Raw genomic sequence first — 18,878 nt, 5'->3', positions numbered from 1 at the left:
CATTTATTTTGTAGTAAGAAATGTAGTCTTGAAGCATTTGCTATGTAAATAGTAAATTTTTAAAAAAACATGTAATGTAGGATTTACAAGTTTTTGTGTTCCAAAATTTTATTATATTAATGTGTTTCCCTTCTCTGTTCCTTTATGTTTTTTAGTTGAATAGCGAGTTGATGTCTCTTTTTTTCTTCTGTGTATGAGGGTGTGTGTATGAAAATGTGTAAAAACCAATAGGTGGTGTGAATTCAACTTTGTTCATCTTATCCAGTAAAATGAACTTTGTGTGTAGCTGTACCACCTCTAGTGCATTTTAAAGAGACAAATCTTTCTGTTAGAGACCAAGATTAGTTAATAATATTTGCTTTAACTCATTGTGATGTTTAATTCTTTAACTCCTAGTGCTTTGTGGTCAGTGTGTAAGGTAGAAACTTCCAGAGAGGAAGCAGTATCACTAGTAGCAAACAACAAAAACAAAGATTGCGCTTGATCCAGTGCATCATGCCTCAATAAATCTGTTAGTCTATAATGGGCACAAACCCACATGTTATTTTTCCTATAGAAAGGCAGTTTTCCTTATTTTAATACGTACCTATTGGGAAACAACATAAGAATTGTCATAATATGTCAAAAAAAGATCCATCAAGCCCGGTACCTGGTGAGATCCCAAAAGGCAGAAAGCTTCTATGCTGCCTACCCCCTGATACAAGCTGCCCTAATAACAGTGGCATAGCTATGGGTGGGCACTGGCCCACTCATTCTTGGTTAAGGCCCACCCAGCAGTGGCACCACACTGCTCTCTCCCCCCCTCTCCTCAGCAGCATCCCAGCATCTGCACTCCTATCTCTGAACCCAGTCCTCCCTGGTGTACTGTGCAGGCGTCCTTGGCGCGTGCAGCGATTCATTCTCGTTGCTTGTGCCGGCCCTGCAGGCTTCTATCTGCTGCGTTCTGCCAGACAGAAAACAGGCTGTGATGTGAGCGAAGGCGGGATGCAGCAGATGGAAGCCTGCCGGGCCAGCGCAAGCAGTGAGAATGAATCGCTGCAGGCACCAAGGACACCTGTACGGTACACTGGGGAAAGATGGGGTAGAAAACGGAGCACAGATGCTGGGATGCTGGAGGAGAGGGGAGAGATATGGGGTTGATGAAAAAAATCTTCTCCAATTTGTTTTAAATATACTACTTAGTAATTTCATGTCCTGTCCCCTAGTCTTCATACTTTTTAAAAAAAATAACGGATTTGTGTTTACCTGTTCCACTCCAGTTATGATTTTATGGACCGATATCGTATTTCCCTTCAGCCTTTTCCAACATGAGCTCTGATGTCTTTAGCCTTTCCTCGTAGGAGAGTCATTCCAGACTCTTTCAGGGACAGTGCAAGGGTACTGCTTGCTCCAGGCAAATCAGCCCTGACTTGCAGCTCCCCACAGCTTTTCTGCTCCTTTAGGCCAGCACCACAAGTCTATTCTCAAATGCATGCTCATGGGGTCATGGCTTCCTGATGCAGTTCTCCCAATGCACAAGATCAGCATCAAGAAATGCTGGTCCCACAGTCATGTATTTTGAATGTACTCATAGCACCAAACTTACAGCAGTGGAAGAATAGTGGGCTACAGCACAGGCTCCTGCTGCACTGCCCAGCCTATTCAGTTCTCTCTTTGGCTGGCAGAGTCAGGGCATCCCTGCCAGCCCTGCTGCTCAGTCCAGCTGTTTCTACAAGCTGTTTTGCTGTCTCCCAACTTCTGGTACCCTAGGCAACTGTCTCATTTGCCTAGTAGTAGGTCTGTCCCATCCTATCATTTTAGTTGCCCTTCTCTGTACTTTTACTAATTCCGCTATACGTTTTTTGAGATGACCAGAATTTCACATAATACTCAAGGTGCAGTCGCACCACTGAGAAATACAGAGGCATTATGATATTCTGTGTTTTATTCTCTATTCCTTTGCTAATAATTCCTTAAATTCTGTTTTCTTCCTTGGTCACCCCTGTACACTTTGAGCAAAGGATTTCAATGTATTCTCCATGATGATACCTAGACCCTTGTCTTGGGCAATAATTCCTAATGTGTAACTATTGTTTGGATTATTCTGCTTATGTGCATTACTTTCCACTTGTCCGCATTAAGAGGCTCGATATATAAATCATGTTAGGCAGTTGGCACATGAATTAGCATTTGATAACTAAGGGCCCCTTTTACCAAGTTGTGGAAAAAGGGAGCCTGCGGTAGCCTTGGCATGTGTTTTTGCTGTGCACCAAGGCCCCCTTTTACCAGAGCGGGCAAAAGGCTGTTTTTAAAAAAAAGGAAATGGCCCTGCGCTAATCACAGGGTCTGGCATACAGCCATCTCTGGGGGGAGCCCTTACTGCCACCTATTTACATGATGGTAAGGGCTCCTGCACTAACCTGGCAGTAACCGGATTACTGCCGGGTAAGCTCCGGTGCTACAAAAATAGAAACTTTTGTAGCACTGTGCGTGCTGGGGTGAAAAATACTGCCGAGCGCCTGTGGCAAGCCCATTGTGAAAGGGCCCCTTAATGCAGGACCACAGCAACCATTACAGCACATCCTAATCAGCCCACCATGGGTTGGAGAACGGGCACATCACACAGATACTCTTGCTGTCTTCTAAACAAGAGTCTGTTAAGTGCATATGTGCTATATGTAGCTAAGCTTACCCCCAAATTCTATGTATGGTGCTCAAAATTGTATGCACAAATTTGGGAACGCATGCAATTTAATTGAACGAGCCGAGTGGCAATAATTGGGTCTAACACTTGGTGCTAATTGGCAACAATTAGAACTTACACATGCATCTTCGTAGTTAGGATTCTAACAAATGTGTAAATTTTGCGTCGTTTCTGTAAACGGGGGGGGGGGGGGGCATGGGAGGGGCATGGGCAGATCATGGGCATTCCTAGATTTGCGCACAGCGTCATAGAATATGGCAGATCCGCACCTAATTTAGGCACAGGGATTTGCATCAGGTTGCAGTTGGTGTAAATCCTCGCACCCAAAATTGGGCACAGATCCTGATGCTAAGCGCTGTTCTGTAAACGTCACCCAACTCGAAGTACCAATTATAGATTAGCGCTTAATACTCGTTTTTCTCGGCTCCCAAATTTGGACACCGTTTACAGTGCAGTAAACTATTTTTTCCTGTTACTGCACAGGCTTTGCACTTACTGCATAGAAATATGGGTACTTAGCGTAGGGTACGTGCAAAACTTTACTACATTTTGGTAAAAGACTCCTAAATTTATCTGCCATCTGGAAGCCAGTGTTGCAGTTCTGTAAGGTCCTCCTGCAGTTTTTCACAATCCACTTGTGATTTAACAACTTTGAATAAGTTTGCACCATCTGCAATTGATCATCTCTCCTATTGTTCCCACTTCCACAGCACCAGTCCTCGTACAGATCCCTGGGATACTCCACTATTTACCTTTCTCCATTGAGAAAATTAACAATATAGACCTATTCTATTTCCTATTTTTTTTAATCCAGATGCCAATCCATAATCGGACAGGGAAAAAAATGAAGTCCTGTAATAATAGAGTCTGTGTTAAATGCACTAAGGAATAAAGATATTTGTGTCCATTATCCAGATCAGAATGAGTCATTTAGCATAACCCTGTCGTAACTGGGCTCCTTCCTGTTTGTGGAGGGGATCAGGGTCCATGTTTGAAGCTCTGTCTTTGAGCAGAGGCATAAGGCAGCGCTGGCTTATAAAAATTAGGTATGTACTCTTGTGCAACTTGAGTCATGCGCTCTCTAAGGACAGTCACAGCCTGAGCTTTATATATACTATTTTCACTCAGCAGTTGTGTAAAAATTAAGCCACTTTTCAGACAATAATCTGAGATAGTATTTGAATTGCACAAAGCAGCTGTGCATACTGCTGAACAAAGTTTATTAGTCACTGGAGATACAACAGGACAGCTCAGTCCTCCCCATACACTGACATGCACACCTGACTATCTGGGTTTAAATTTGAGGTGGACACTGCCAGCTTTTATGGGAATCTAACTAAAACAGATGTCTTTTTAAAAGCACAAGCGTATAGAAATCCGTGTATACATTTTGAGTAAATATTATGACATGTAAAATAAAATTAATCAGTAAACCAAGAAATCTTTTAAACCTTCTGACATGACTACTTTCATTCTTCTCCTTATTTGTCCTTCTACAGTTCTCTTTTAGAGCTACTTAGGCCCACGGGAAACTCCTTTCTTCTAGGTTCAAATTGACTTCAGCTTTCATGTTTTGAGTGGGTTGAGCAGAAGAAACTTGTCTGTGAAATCTTGTCTGAGATTTCACAGTTTGGGTTCTCATTGTTTTCGGAAGAGCAAAGGAGCGGTTTCAGTGCCACCTTGGAACCTGCTGCAGGAGGGCGGTGGTGACATGAGCCTTCATCTATAGCCAAGTCCATATCGAGCTGGAATTGTGTGCTGTGTGACATGCCCCAACCCTACCTATTGTGTCACGGCCAACAAGAGGAGACAATGGAAAGGGAGTAATCTTGGCATCCCTGCCTCCCTTGTGCCCCTGTGTGGCCACACCTCTGCACAGCCCTTGGTAGAGTCCTGTCTACAGTTACCCCAATTTCCCCCAGTTTTATTACTTCTCACCTCCTGTGTCTCTCAGAGAGACACACACACATTGGGACTGGCTGGGGAACCCAGTAGGTGTGCAGCCTAAGCCTGCCTGTGTCTGTTTCACAGACTCCTCCTGGACTGTGAATGCTGCCTCTGAAGTGCCCCCTGCCACAGCTGACCAAAGGAGCAGCAGACAAGGCTGAAAAGTCACATCTAGATCTCTTGTTTGGGAGAGAAGGCCAAGCTGCCACTGGGTTCGGCCATTTCATCCACTTTTAAATGTTTTTATATATGATCTCAAAAACACATTGTTTGAAAAATATATCCTGCATGTAGGACAGTTATAGGAACTCTAGCCAGCAAAGAACAGCAGACAGTCTGGAACAACTAACAAGGCAAGAGGTTCAGAGCAAACACTTTATTTAAAACCAGGTGCATGCTTATAAGGTTAAAATTGTTATGGGATGCTTCATGTGTGACAGGCATAGCTATAGCAGTCATGCAGCTAGAACAATCTATTCTGTACTGATTGAATCCAGTCTGGCAAGAGTGACTGGCTGTGGTCCCGTAAGGTGGACATACTTTACAGGACAAATGAAAATATGCAAAATTAATCACATTAGATAGACATTTGAGCATCCATCTGTATCAGACGTTCATTCTACTGACATTTTGGAATTACAGGGCAAGTCTAGTCCTGATGTGCCAGGTGCCAGCTAGGAATTCCTGTTCACCAAGGCCTCTGTACGGAAATTTGGACTCACATTCAATTTCCAGGCTACAGAAAACTTATCTCTTAGCATACTTGCTCTCTAATATTGTGACATCCTGTGCTCAATCTCTACAACGCCCAAAGGATTGAGGAATCAATGTTGATAGCAAGACTTTGTCATTTCCAATTGTCTTAGAACACGTGGTTCACGAATCTATTGCTCAAGAAATTCCTGTACAGGTTGTGTTTTCGGGGTTATCAAAATATGCACATTTGCTTGGTGCTTAGGCCAGGCATATGCAAATCTCTGTCATGAATATTCATTGCAGATATCTTGGAAACCACCTGGCTGGCGATTCTCAAGGACTGGAGAATGACTGTTGTAAGAGAGTGAGGAGGGAATGTCATCACACCTAGTCATCAGAAAGGCAGTTTCACAAAGGGTCTGCTCCAGCCTCTTCACTCACTAATCAGATCTGTAAAACAAGGAACAGCAATGACGCATTACTGACAAATGCAATTTTTAGATAATGAATTGGTAGTTGAGCAAAATCCCAATTTTTATTTTGGGCGTTTATGTAAGAAAGACAACATGTTTGGACATAAAGGAAATAAACTTTGGAGTACCAGAAAAAGAAAAATCAGAGCTACAAAAGAGGTAAATTGATATTTTGAGTAATTTAGTAGGACCCTTGAAACATTAATATAGGCTGATGATGCTCCTCTATGATCTCCTCTATGGCGTAGCCAGACACCCAAGTTTGGGTGGGCCTGGACCCAAGGTGGGTGGGCAGCACTCCGCCATGTCCTACAAGTTATTTGGTTTCTCCCTCTCTCACCTGCATGCCATATGGTCTTTCAAACATCCCCTCTCCCCTGTATACCTTTTAAATAGCAGATTTTCACCGGCAGCAAAATGTTGTGGGGAGTTTTTGGCTGGTAGGGCTTAGGGTCCCTGCCAGCCACATTATAGGAGTGCTGCTACTTGGTGGGCCTGAACCTAAAGTGGGTGGGCTTGGGCCCACCCCAGCCCACCCTTGGCTACGCCACTGGCACACACACAAAGTATCTGCTCTGCTTATAGTAGGAATATTTTCCCTGCAGGGAGGAGGGGATCTGTGGTTGGTAGCTCTATTTATAGCACCTTAGAAATGGGGTGGGGAGTCTCATTACTGATGAGTTGGGGAGTGGAGGGAAGGGAGGGTGTACTTACCATGGTCCCACATGAACAGGTTGAGGGCTCAATAATCTGTAATATTTGCAAGGTACTGCGTAAGAATTTTATTTTTTGAGAGCATGAGTTTAGTGCTTTACAAGTGTAGTCGTTTCTAGACACTTGCTGCAGTTTTCAAACTGGGCCTCTGCCAATTCCGGTCCTGGGGCCACCGCCTCCACCATCATGAGCCAAGGCAGAAGCACCCCAGTCACTCTGCAGATGTCATCACTCTAAGCCTTGAATGTCCGCATTTTTACAACATGCTGATATTGGCAGGGCTCTTGGTGATGATAGCCATCCATCTGGTACATGCTGGGGGGATGCATCCTTGGAGATAATTGTGATGCAGGGTGGGACAAAATTTACAAGTCAGCACACCCAATTTAGTGATGGACCAATGATTGCCTGCTCCTGCCTTAAAATTAAATTAATTGTGTCTTCTAAGATCATATACATATCACGCAGTGGCCCAATCTCTAAAGGGGGAGTTTATGCCTTGTAATAGCTCCCTTTTGATGTATTTTGGTACCTGCAATGCTGATTCTATAGGATCCAACATACCCTGGCTTAAGAGTGAGGTTCATTATATGTAAAATTAATCTATCTGGAGACACTTCCTCCTGAAAAAGCTTGGGCTACAAATAGCAGAATGCCTTGAAATGTAAGTTCAAAAACAATGACCAGCCACCTCAATGCCCACCTATTCCCCCCAGAGAGGAGGAGTAGCCTAATGGATACAGCAGTAGTCTGACAACCAGGGAAGCCCAGTTCAAGTCTCACTGCTGCTCCTTGTGATCCTGGGCAAGTCACTTAACCCTCCATTACCTCAGGTACAAAGTTAGATTGTGAACCCTGCAGGGAGAGAAAAATACCTAATTGAATGTAACTCTCCGTGAGCTACAGTTGAAAAAGGCAACAGCTAAATCCCTTCCCTCTCAATCATGGTATATTTATTTATCTGTTGGGATTTATTAACCACCTTTATGAAGAGATTCACCCAAGGCAGTGTACAATTTTGTTAACAGGATAACAGTGGCGTACCTAGGGTAGTTGACACCCGGGGCCGGTCATTTTTTAACACCCCCCTCCAAAATCCAATACTAGGCATACCGAGAATACAAAACACTCAGGACCTATAGAGCAATTCTACCATACCATAAGCAGTCATTTCTACGAGTCACACAAGGAAAAAGAAATCATCTTAAACACTACAGTGAGCACTAGAACATCAATTCACCTATTGTAAAACGAAACCAGACAGATAGTACAGATCGTCAATCCTGCACAGTCAATACCAACTGAAAGTCATGTCTTTTTCACAAACACAGATACACCCTAATCCACTATAGAACAAGTAATCATAAACTTTCTATTTAGACAAAAATTAAACTGAAACCCCAAGATGCCAGACTCTGCATACAATGCAACACCACAGAAACAGAAAATGTCCCCTAGTACTGTGCAAAATATAAAGACAGCAGATGTAAATTTGGAAAAAAAACTAACAAATACCAATCACCACTTTACAAATTAACAAATAGAAATAAAACAAATATAGAAAATAAAATACCATTTTATTGGACTAATACATTTAGCTGTCAGAGGCCAAAACCTTCTTCCTCAGGTCAATACAGTATAGTGTGTTACAGTGTCCTAACCTGACCTGAGGAGGGGGGTTTTGTTCTCCGAAAGTTAGACAAAATGTATTAAAATTAGTCCAATACAAGGATTACCTTATTTACATGTTCTATTATAAACATTTATTAACACAGCTACAATACTACTTTATCCTAATGCAAAAAAAAACAAAAATATATATTTTATTTACAGTTTGTTGTCTCTGGTTTCTGCTTTCCTCATCTTCTTTTCACTGTCTTCCTTCTATCCAGCATCTGTCTTCGTTCTTTCTCTGCCATCCAGTGTCTGCCCTCTCTGCTGTCCCCTCCATCCAATGTCTGCCCTCTCTCCCTGCCCCTTCCATTCACTGTCTGCCCTCTCTCTCTCCCCCTTCCATTCACTGTCTGCCCTCCCTCTCCCCCCCCATCCATCCAAGGTCTGCCCTCCCTCACCCCCCATCCATTAAGGGTCTGCCCTCCCCTCTCCCCCCCCCCCATCCATCCAGGGTCTGCCCTCCCTCTCCCCCCATCCATCCATCCATCCATCTGTCCCCTCTCTCTCTCTCTCTGCCCCTTTTTTCAGCCCCCAGTTCCAGCCCTCTTATCCCACCTGCCCCTAGTTCTAGCCCCAGCCCACATCTCCCACTTGCTCCCTCTTTTCAGCCCCACTATCCCACCAGTCCGCAGTTTCAGCCCCAGTCCTTTTCTCTCACTAGTCCCGAGCTTCAGCCCCAGCCACTTCTCCCTGTCCCCTTTTCAGCCCCCAGTCCCCCCAGCTTCAGCCCCTGCCCCTTTTCAGCCCCCAGTTCCAGTACTAGCCCCCTTATCCCACCTACCCTCCTTTTCAGCCCCCAGTTCCAGCCCCCTTCATCCACATGCCTTGCATTAGGGACCCCTTTTCAGCCCCAGACTCATTTTCCCAGCAGCCCCAGGCATGGCTCCCATTTTCTCGCATGGCCCCTTCCCCACCCCCTTCTCCCCACATGTCCCCTTCTCCCCTCTTCTCCCATCTGAGACCCCCTCCCCACCCCAGTCCCCTTCTCCCATCGAGACCCCCCTCCCCACGTCCCCTTCTCCCATCTGAGACCCCCTCCCCACGTCCCCTTCTCCCATCTGAGACACCCACCCCCCTTCTCCCCAGCCCAGTCAACTTCTCCCCTCTTCTCCCATCTGAGACCCCCCCTTCTCCCCACCCCAGTCCCCTTCTCCCATCTGAAACCCCCCTCCCCAGTCCTCCTCACCCATCTAAGCCCCCCCCAACTCGACCCACCTACCACCTTCGACGACAGCCCTCATCTCCTGCCTCCATCCGGGGCTTTTTAAAAAAATCTGAAAAGCGGCATGGCAGGCAGCGCTTCACGTCTGCTCTGCCTGCTTGTAAAAGAAAGCGGCAAATCTCCTCGTCGACGAGGAGGTTTGCCGGCGCTTTCTTTTACAAGCAGGCAGGGCAGACACGAAGCGCTGCCTGCCATGCCGCTTTTCAGATTTTTTTTAAAGGCACAAGATGGAGAGGAGACGATGGCTGACTGCAGTCTGCAATAGAGCACCCCCCCACCCACTGACACCCGGGGCGGACCGCCTCCACCCCCCCCCCCCCCCCTTGGTACACCACTGCAGGATAAAATTGGTAACTAAATATACTCATAAATACAATCAATGAGAGAAACTTGGAGACAGGCTAATTAAATCCTAGTAATAGGACTAACATGAAACAGTATCAGAAATGTAAACATTTAAAAGAACGGTAAAACAATCATATAAAGGAAATATGATAAATATCAGTACAATACAAACAATGCCATAATAGACAGCATGGAAGAACATTCAAATAACAGATATGAAACTCACAATGTCAGCACAATACAAATAAAAACACCTTAATAGGTGATGTATTAGAACTTTCAAATAACAGATGCTAATGTTGTATGTACAATACAAAAAAAGCATCTCAATAGGTAGCTGAGGGGGGGGGGGGCGGTGTAGTTGAGATATATAGACAGGACAAGATGGGTAGTACAAAGTCAATGAGGTAAATAGATGGGTGGCTAAACTGAAGGTAAATTATATGTACAGATGAATAAGATGAGAAACTGGTCTAAGTTACAGGGTGTGCAGCAAACTAGTCCAGGTGCGGAGTGAGTAGTCAGTCGCCACATGTATTAAAGGCTTGGGAGAAGAGCTAGGCTTTTACCTTATCAATGGTATCTTTAGATAGAAATATTTGGGATGGCAAAAGGGGGGTGGCAAGCCAAAGCGACATTTCTACACATGCCCACCAACACATCACACACACACACACACACACACACACACACACTTCTTCCTCCCCTTCTTAAATTAGTAATATAAGACTGCAGGGTCTTCTATGAATAAAGAAACCCTCCCCCTTTAGCCCGTTTCAGCTACTCAGTAAAAACACCATTATAATTGATAGCATCATTTTAAAAAATTTTCTGTGTGGATCCTCTATAGGATCGGAGAAAAACCATTCAAATTGTTATTATCGCCTCAGGAACAGGACATGCTCCTTCAACTGGTATATGCTTTGGTTAAAACAGACAGATTTTTGTTTGTGTGGTACAGGATATGAAAACCACTGGTCTTGAGAATATTTATTTTGGGTGGCAAGAAGCCTTGCCCCAGAACTTGCTTTCAAATAGGACCAGACACTGGAAAACTCTGCAAGAAAACACTCAAAATCTATATTGAAAAAAACTTACCAAATCATAACAGCCCTAGCCCACCTATGAAAGATAGTGCTAAAACTATTACTCTGGGTCGTTGTTATGCTCTGCTACACTTCTCCAGGATGGGTTGGTTTCTGTTTCCTAACCTAGCAGCCGTCATCCGGGTTGGATCATGGACAGCAGCCATCTTGGCTAGCTCAGGAGGGGGCAGCCATCTTGGAGTAACGAGGTCAGGAAGGAAGCCCATATTTGGATGTAGGCACCTCTGCTGATGGGGGCAGCCATCTTGGAACAGCTGCTCATGGTTGAGCCTAATTCCTGCTCTATTTAAAGCCCTGTTTCCAGTCCTTCCATGCTTTGGCTTCTATTCGCTTAGAAGTTGTGGTCTTCATCTGTTCCAGTGTTTTCCTGTGTTCCTGACCTTGGCTTGTTTACTGACCACGCGTTGTGTTGCTGCCTGCCCAGACTTTCGGATTGCTCTCTGTTTTGCTGCTTCACTGACTCTTTGCTCCTGGACTGTGTCTGCCTGCCTGCCAGCCTGGTCAGCGGTTGTGCAACCCCGCCGGTTCCAGAAGTCCTGGTGGCCGCCTGCACCTGGGGGTGCAACTCCCAGGGAATGGTGGTCGCTCCCCAGGTGAAGCTAGGGGTTGTCTGGCTGCCTGATCGAGTGCAGTGCCACTTCATCTTCGCTGTGCTCAGTCGGGGCACAAGAGCTCACATTCACCAGGTCATAACAGTCATGAGCGCTAATGTGCCCGATACTGGGAAACTAGAACAAGCTGGACTGTTACAGAGTCCTACACAGATACTACTTGCTGGCAGAATTCTTTGCCTCAGTTGTACCTGCAGAACATGGATAGACCCTCACCCAATACAGACAGGACCAGCATTAGGAGAGTGGAAACAGAGCAATTGCCCTGATCCCCCATGACACAGGAGCACCAAACCTGCCCAACAAAAAAAGATAGTGCAGCCTGTCAATGTAGCTTGAGGGCTCTTTCCCAAATTTCTGCTCTGGGCCCCAGCATGTCTAACACCAGTCCTGGATATAGAATATGGTACCCCAAAACCATGCAGGAAAAACTGAAACGGAGACCCCACAAGAAGTCCAGACTCTATAAGCAATGAAAATATTTGTAAAAGAGAATCAGAAATGCATTTTCTCTTGTACTCTGCAAACTACAAAATTAGAAAAGAAATGTACATTTCCTGAAGGGGACAAATTGCAATCCATAAAAAGTCTTAATTTCTTTCTTTGTGGTCTGGGCACTTTGTGGTCTGGGCACTTTATTTCTCTAATTAGGTTGATCCCAGTCAGTTCCACTTTTGTGTTGGTCTTCTCTTAAAATTTGCATCTCCACTTCTCTCTCTTCTTGTTTTTTTTCCCCCTTCTTTCTCTACATCTGTCTGGCACTGATCTTTTTTGTTTCTTTTTCATTATTCTCTTCTTTGCCTCTATTTCCTCTCCTTTCTGATTTTACCCTTTATTCTCCCTTTCTCTCACCTGCTAGTCAGTCTCCTTCTTTTCACCTCTCATCTACCTACCAGCTTTTCCTGTCTCTCCCTCTTATTCTCTCTCCAGCATTCCCATTACTCCTCTTTTTCTCTCATTCCCTAGTCCCTAGTACTCACCCTCTTAGAACTCATTTACCATCCACTGCTTCTCATCCCCTCACCAGCCACAACTCCATCCCTGTCTCTCCTTTCTTTCCTTTCCTCCAGGCCACTCTTCTATCTCTTACTCTCTACCCCATCCCCTATTGCCTCACTTTCCCCATCTTTTTAACCCCATTTCTACTCTTATTCGGTCCCATCAGAGACTCATCCAATTCCTCTCATACCCCTCCCCAGTACCCTCATCCCTTTTCAATGCTTCACATCTTCTCTCCTGTCCTCCAGGTCATTCACACCATCTTCCCTCACCATCTCCTTTCTCTTACCCCCATTTCACACCCTCAGTCATTCTTCCAACTTATCAACACATCCTCCACTCATACCTACCATTTGCCAGGTCTTCATTATCACTTCTGAATTCCCACTAAGGGGAAGATGCACTAAAAAATCGTTAGAGCCCTTCCCTTACCGATTCCCTTAGCGAATCGGTAAGGAACGGACATGCATTAAGGAAAGGGAATGCAAATGAGCTGCTCGATGTAGCTCACTTGTATTCTATCGGTCGAGCATGCGCAGAGCAGCCAAGCCATAAAGGACGTCCTTGGCATGCCACAGTCTTATTGCAACCATTCAATATAAATCCAAATCAAACTGTATCACTTATCTGCGTGTGGTTGCCAGTGTACACAAAAGGTTCAGAGGGGGACGAACCTGACAGACCTTGAGCATAGTTGGATGGTCAAGGACACTTGCCAACCACGATGGGGATTTAGACAAATTGACGGCTGCATTGCCCTAAATTGTTCTACTCTAGGCATATGCCTTCTAACATTAGGCCAGCCCTGTGGTTTATGGACTTAACCTCCAAGAATTTGTCCAAACCTTTCTGAAACCAGCTATACTAACTGCTTTTACCACATCCCTGCCGAGTTCTAGAGCTTAACTATGTGTTGAGTTAAATAATTAGTTTCTCCTATTTGTTTTAGAAGTATTACTATCCGCCTTATTTTCAAAAGAGAAAGACGCCCATATTTCGACCCAAATCGGGAGATGGGCATCTTTCTCCCGTGGGCGGCCAAATCAGTATAATTGAAAGCCGATTTTGGGCGTCTTCAACTGCACTCCGTCGCGGAAATGGCCAAAGTTGACGGGGGCGTGTCAGAGGCATGGTGAAGGCAGGACTGGGGCGTGGTTATCGGCCGAACAGAAATGGGTGGCTTTCACCGATAATGGAAAAAAATAGCCGTTTTTAGCGAGAATTTAGGTCACTTTTTTGGACCCTTTTTTTTCACGAACAAGTCCCCAAAAAATTGCCCTAAATGACCAGATGACCACCGGAGGGAATCAGGGATGACCTCCCCTGACTCCCCCAGTGATCACCAACCCCCTCCCACCAAAAAAAAAAGAACTTTAACAACTTTTTTTCCCAGCCTGTATGCCAGCCTCAAATGTCATACCCAGCTCCATCACAGCAGTATGCAGGTCCCTGGAGCAGTTGTTAGTGGGTGCAGTGGACTTCAGCCAGGCGGACCAAGGCCCATCCCCCCCTACCTGTTACACTTGTGCTGGTTTATGCTGATCCCTCCCATACCCCCCAAAACCCACTGTACCCACATGTAGGTGCCCCCCTTCACCCCTTAGGGCTATGGTAATGGTGTAGACTTGTGGGCAGTGGGTTTTGGGGGGCTCAGCACACAAGGGAAGGGTGCTATGCACCTGGGAGCTCTTTTACTGTTTTTTGTTAATTTGTAAAAGTGCCCCCTAGGGTGCCCAGTTGGTGTCCTGGCATGTGAGGGGGGCCAGTGCACTACAAATCCTGGCCCCTCTCATGACCCAAAGCCTTGGATTTGTTCATTTTTGAGCTGGGCGCCTTCGGTTTCCATTATCGCTGAAAACCGATGGTGCCCAGCTGAAAAACGGCCAACTCCTAGGCATTTGCCCTGCACAACTCGTATTATCGGAAAAAAGATGGGCGCCCATCTTTTTTCGAAAATACGGGTTGTCCTGTTCATGGAAGTAGGCGCCCACAGATATAGGCGCCCATGGAGATGGGCGTTCGCGTTCGATTATGCCCCTCTATGTATCTTCATGGCCTGTTCCCTCTTTTTGAAAGAGTAAGCAAATCAATTTGCTCAATTTCTATTTCACTCACATTTTATAGACATTAATCATCTCACTTCAGTTGCCTTTTCTCCAAGCTGAAGAGCCCTAACCACTTAATCAGTTTGGTTGCTCTTCTCTCTACCTTCTCTAATTTCAATATATATTTTTTGAGATGCAATGACCAGAATTGCACACAATACTCAGAGATATATTAATATTCTTTGTTTTATTCTCCATTCCTTTCCTAATAATTCCTAACATTCTGTTTGCTTTTTTGGTGGTCACCACACACTAAGCAAATTTCAGCATATTATCCATGATGCCACTTAGATCTTTCTCCTAAGGGTTGACTCCTAATGTGGAACCTAGCATCAAGCAGCTATGGTTTGGATTATTATTCCCAATAAGCATCATTTTGCACTTATCCACATTAAATTTCATCTGCCAGTCTTGTAAGGTCCTCTTGCAATTTCTCACAGTCCACATGTGATTTAGCAAATTTGAATAATTTTGTGTCAAATGCAAATTGGATCACCTCACTCATTGTTCCCATTTCCAGATCATTTATAAATACGTAAAAAAAACATTGGTCCCTCTTACCATATGTTGATAATGCATACATCTTGCATCCACGACAAACTGGTTTCTACCCAGAACACAGCACAGAGATCATTATAATAGCTTTCCTGAGTGTACTCCATTGTGCCTTTGACAATGGGAAAGTAGCCCTAATGATGTTGACCTATCTGCGGCCTTTAACTTGATAGATCATGATTTCTTCTTAACCCATTTAAAAGACTTTAACATCTCCAGATCAGAGAAGAACATTTCCAGCCACATTGTTTACCTCTTCTACACGGCATCAACTCCAATGTGGTGTGCTGCAGGGCTCAGTATTGGCTCCATTGTTCTTTAACCTCGTCTTAAGTCCATTCATCCCTCCTGTGCAAAACCATGGCATCAGTGCTTATTACGCCGATGATATACTTCTAATATCTTACATTGATTCCCTCTCTACTGATATCTTCTCAGTGCAGTCTTGTTGGAATAATGTAGTTACCTGGCTTAGTAAAAAATCACCTCATTCTCAATTATTCAAAAATCATAGCCTTCTGGCTTAGTAGTTGGTCCTTGTGCTCTTTGCTAAGTCCAGTGATCAATGGAAAGCCAATCCTTCTTGTAGATCACTTCAAGTACCTAAGGATTTATTTATATCAATGTTTAACCTTCAAGATCCAGATCTTGGCAGTAGTGAAAAATGCTTCTTCGTGCTTTGTCAGTTCAAGGCAGTTTGTTGTTATTTACACCATACACCCCAACTGACTGTCCTATTTGCTCTGGTAGCATTGCACCTAGATTACTGCAACATTATTTACTCCAGTCTTAGTTCAGAACACCTCAGTCAAAATTTTGTGCTACACCAAAAAGTACAATCATGTTGCCCCTTTACTAATTCATCAGCACTGGCTCCCAATACTATACAGGATTTAGTTTTAAATCCTTATATTTACTCAGTATACTACCTAGGGGTATCCCCTCTCTTCCCGCACACCTCTGCCAGGGCTTTGCGCTTTTTGCACAATGGTTGTCTGTTTATGCCTCCTGTTTCATGTGCTCAATTTGACGCTACCTAACAATCTGCTTTTTATTTTGATGCACCCTCCCTATAGAATATGCTTCTGGAGCTGTCTTAACCAAATCTAAGCCAGTGCTTAAGGCTCACCTGTTCTATCAGGCCTACTTTAGCCTAATTAATAGTATGCAGTGCACTGAAGCATGATTTCCCAGCCTTTGCTCCTGACCTCACCTGTCTAGCCCCTCATGCCTACACTGTAACCCTCTTGTCTCAAGACTTCTTTAATGTCCTGCTCTTTCCTATCATTTAATGGTATTCCTTTCTTTCCTTCTTAATATTTTGTTATATAAACCACTTTGCTATGTGCACCAAGAAAAGCTTAATGAACCATAAACTATTATTTTTCTGTTTCTATGGCCTAAAGTCTCCCTTTGGAAACCAGTTCACTGTGGATCTGCGACATGTCATCATTTCTACATATTACATCAGCAGATTCTGATCTTGAATTTCAGGTGATAACACAAGACTGGATTAACTCCTTACCTAAGTATCAAAAAGTCAGAAGAGAAGGGTAGAACCTTGGGCTCTTCTTCAATGAACCGCTTTGTGACACTGGAGAAAGAAGAGAACATTGTGTTTTTGTGTGTAATGGGATAGCCTCTGCTTAAAATGAAGGAGAAGTGTGCTGCAGTCTGTGTTATGGTTCTTTGCACATTATGGGGTATATTCTATAAGTAGTGTCTAAAAATCGGTACTGAAATTTAATGCACTTAGGGGGTCTTTTACTAAGCCGCAGTAGTATTTTTAGCTTATGGTAGAAATCAGCTGGCAGTGAATGCCGAGACACCCATAGGAATATAATGGGTATCTCGGGGTTTAACGCCAGCTGATTTCTACCACGAGCTAAAAACGCTACTGAGGCTTAGTAAAAAGACCCCTTTAGTGAGATTCTATAAAGAGTATGCGTCCTTTATAGAATCACACTTAGGCTTAAACTGCACCTCACTATAGCCGCCTGCAATTAGGCCTGCTATGAACGGGCTTAATTCCAGCATCTACTGCTAGGCGCACTTTGGCTATATTGTATATCAGTGCACATAACATTTGGGAATGCCCCCAGAAATGCTCCTATCCATGCCCCCAAATATGTATACATATTAGGATTTATGCACACATCGTTATAGAATATGATATGTTCATAAATCCTAATTATTGCCAATTAGTGTTCATAGTTGGTTATTACCCAATTATCAGTGCTGATTGGCCCATTACTCAATTAAGTGACACATGCAACTCTTAGTGCCATATATAGAATCTGGCCTAGCTGTCATATGCCTAAGTTCCTCAAGCATTCACCCCAAATCATCGCTACCTGGCTGAAACAGAAGCTATGAAAGAGTAAGGGAAGAACCACTTGGTAGGAGGTATTATTAGATCAATTTACAAAATATCTTGGTGCCTAGACTTTGGAATAAAATTTAGGCACTTCAGATTACAAGGGGTCGTGGTAGGGGCAGAGCCAGTAGACCTAATTTTAAGAGCCTCCTTTTAAAATAAAGGGGTCTATACTTGAAGCACAGCCGTTTTTGAATATTAAACTCTCAGCCTGGTGTATGAACCCCAAGACATTTTCAATACAAAGAGCAATATAACTTTTTTATAAAAACTCATACATTTCATGAAAACCTCTTTGTCTCTCAATTCAATTTTTGGTTTTAATGTGCTCTATTTGCAATAACATGCATCAAAATGTTTCAACGTGCTTTAAGTAAAAGGTGGTATATCCAGTTCTGGAATAAATATAAACATAAAACAAGACATGAAATAAACAACATAATGAAAGAAGGAAATGAAGAAAAAACAGGTGCTCCGGGGCAAACCGTTTTGTCCTTTATTGTGTAAATGTAGAAATAAGGTCAGCCAATCTGGGTCTAAATTAATACTTCTGTGGCTGTCTCATAAGAAAATGTTAATCCAGTGTCACCTACAACTTATTGGCTGATCTTTATTTCTACATATTCAAGTTGTCTAACACATTGACCACAATATTGTACTTTGCTCATTTTTTTCACTATCTTTTGTTTCACTGTATTTCTGCAATTTAGCAAACAATCGTTTCAGCACAGAGTCAAATCACTTAGTTCATGCTAAAACATCCAAAATGAAACAGATTTTTTTTCCATATAATTCTGGAAGGGATATGATCCAAAACAAGAGCAAATTTTGTCGTGATTTTCCCTGTCAACACATCTCCATCCCATCATTTCCAATCAAAGGCTCATACCTGAATCGCTTTGTGTTCATGAGCCACTGGACAAAGTCCTTGGCCTTCATCCTGTCCAGGTGTTTGGTTAAATCACTGGTGAAGGTTCCTTCTGAGTGTCGCTTGGAATTGGAAGGGAAGCTTTGGGCACTTTTAGGTTTGTACACTTGCCACCTGGTATGAAGCATGATAAATAATATGAGTGGCAACTATAACATTTAATCACCTCTCTGACTTCATGTGCAACTTTCTTTAAGTTAATTACCTTATTTTCTAACTCCTTTTATTCTCTTACCTATCTACACGGGTGGACTGACCATTCGGGCAACTGGCTAGTACCCAAGGATCCAGAGGCTTTAGGAGGGCCCAAATGCTCTGCCCAGATGCCTGCTGCACATTACAGCCCTCCCTGGTCCTACCTTTAAAGGCACACCGCTGGTGATCTAGTGGCCTCTGCGGGGGGGGGGGGGGGGGGGGTACATGTTCTTTCCTGCACATTGTGC

The 18,878-nt window shown here is 43.9% G+C and overlaps 1 protein-coding gene across 1 annotated transcript in view; it reads right to left on the bottom strand.

Moving 5' to 3' along the window:
• Positions 1-5,029: 5,029 nt before the first annotated feature.
• Positions 5,030-18,878, bottom strand: part of LOC115465062 (glucagon-like) — a 33,199-nt gene continuing 19,350 nt past the window's right edge. The window contains exons 3-5 of the mRNA XM_030195460.1: positions 18,397-18,549; positions 16,656-16,724; positions 5,030-5,776 (exon numbers count right to left, since the gene is read on the bottom strand). Coding sequence (XP_030051320.1) covers positions 5,767-5,776; positions 16,656-16,724; positions 18,397-18,549 — 232 coding nt within the window. The 3' untranslated portion in view covers positions 5,030-5,766. The remainder of the gene's footprint in view (positions 5,777-16,655; positions 16,725-18,396; positions 18,550-18,878) is intronic.

This window comes from Microcaecilia unicolor, chromosome 3 (assembly GCF_901765095.1).
Source record: "Microcaecilia unicolor chromosome 3, aMicUni1.1, whole genome shotgun sequence".
Taxonomy (NCBI): Eukaryota; Metazoa; Chordata; class Amphibia; order Gymnophiona; family Siphonopidae; genus Microcaecilia; species Microcaecilia unicolor.
The sequence above is the reverse complement of the archived record's forward strand: the minus strand, read 5'-3'. Positions and strand labels throughout refer to the sequence as shown.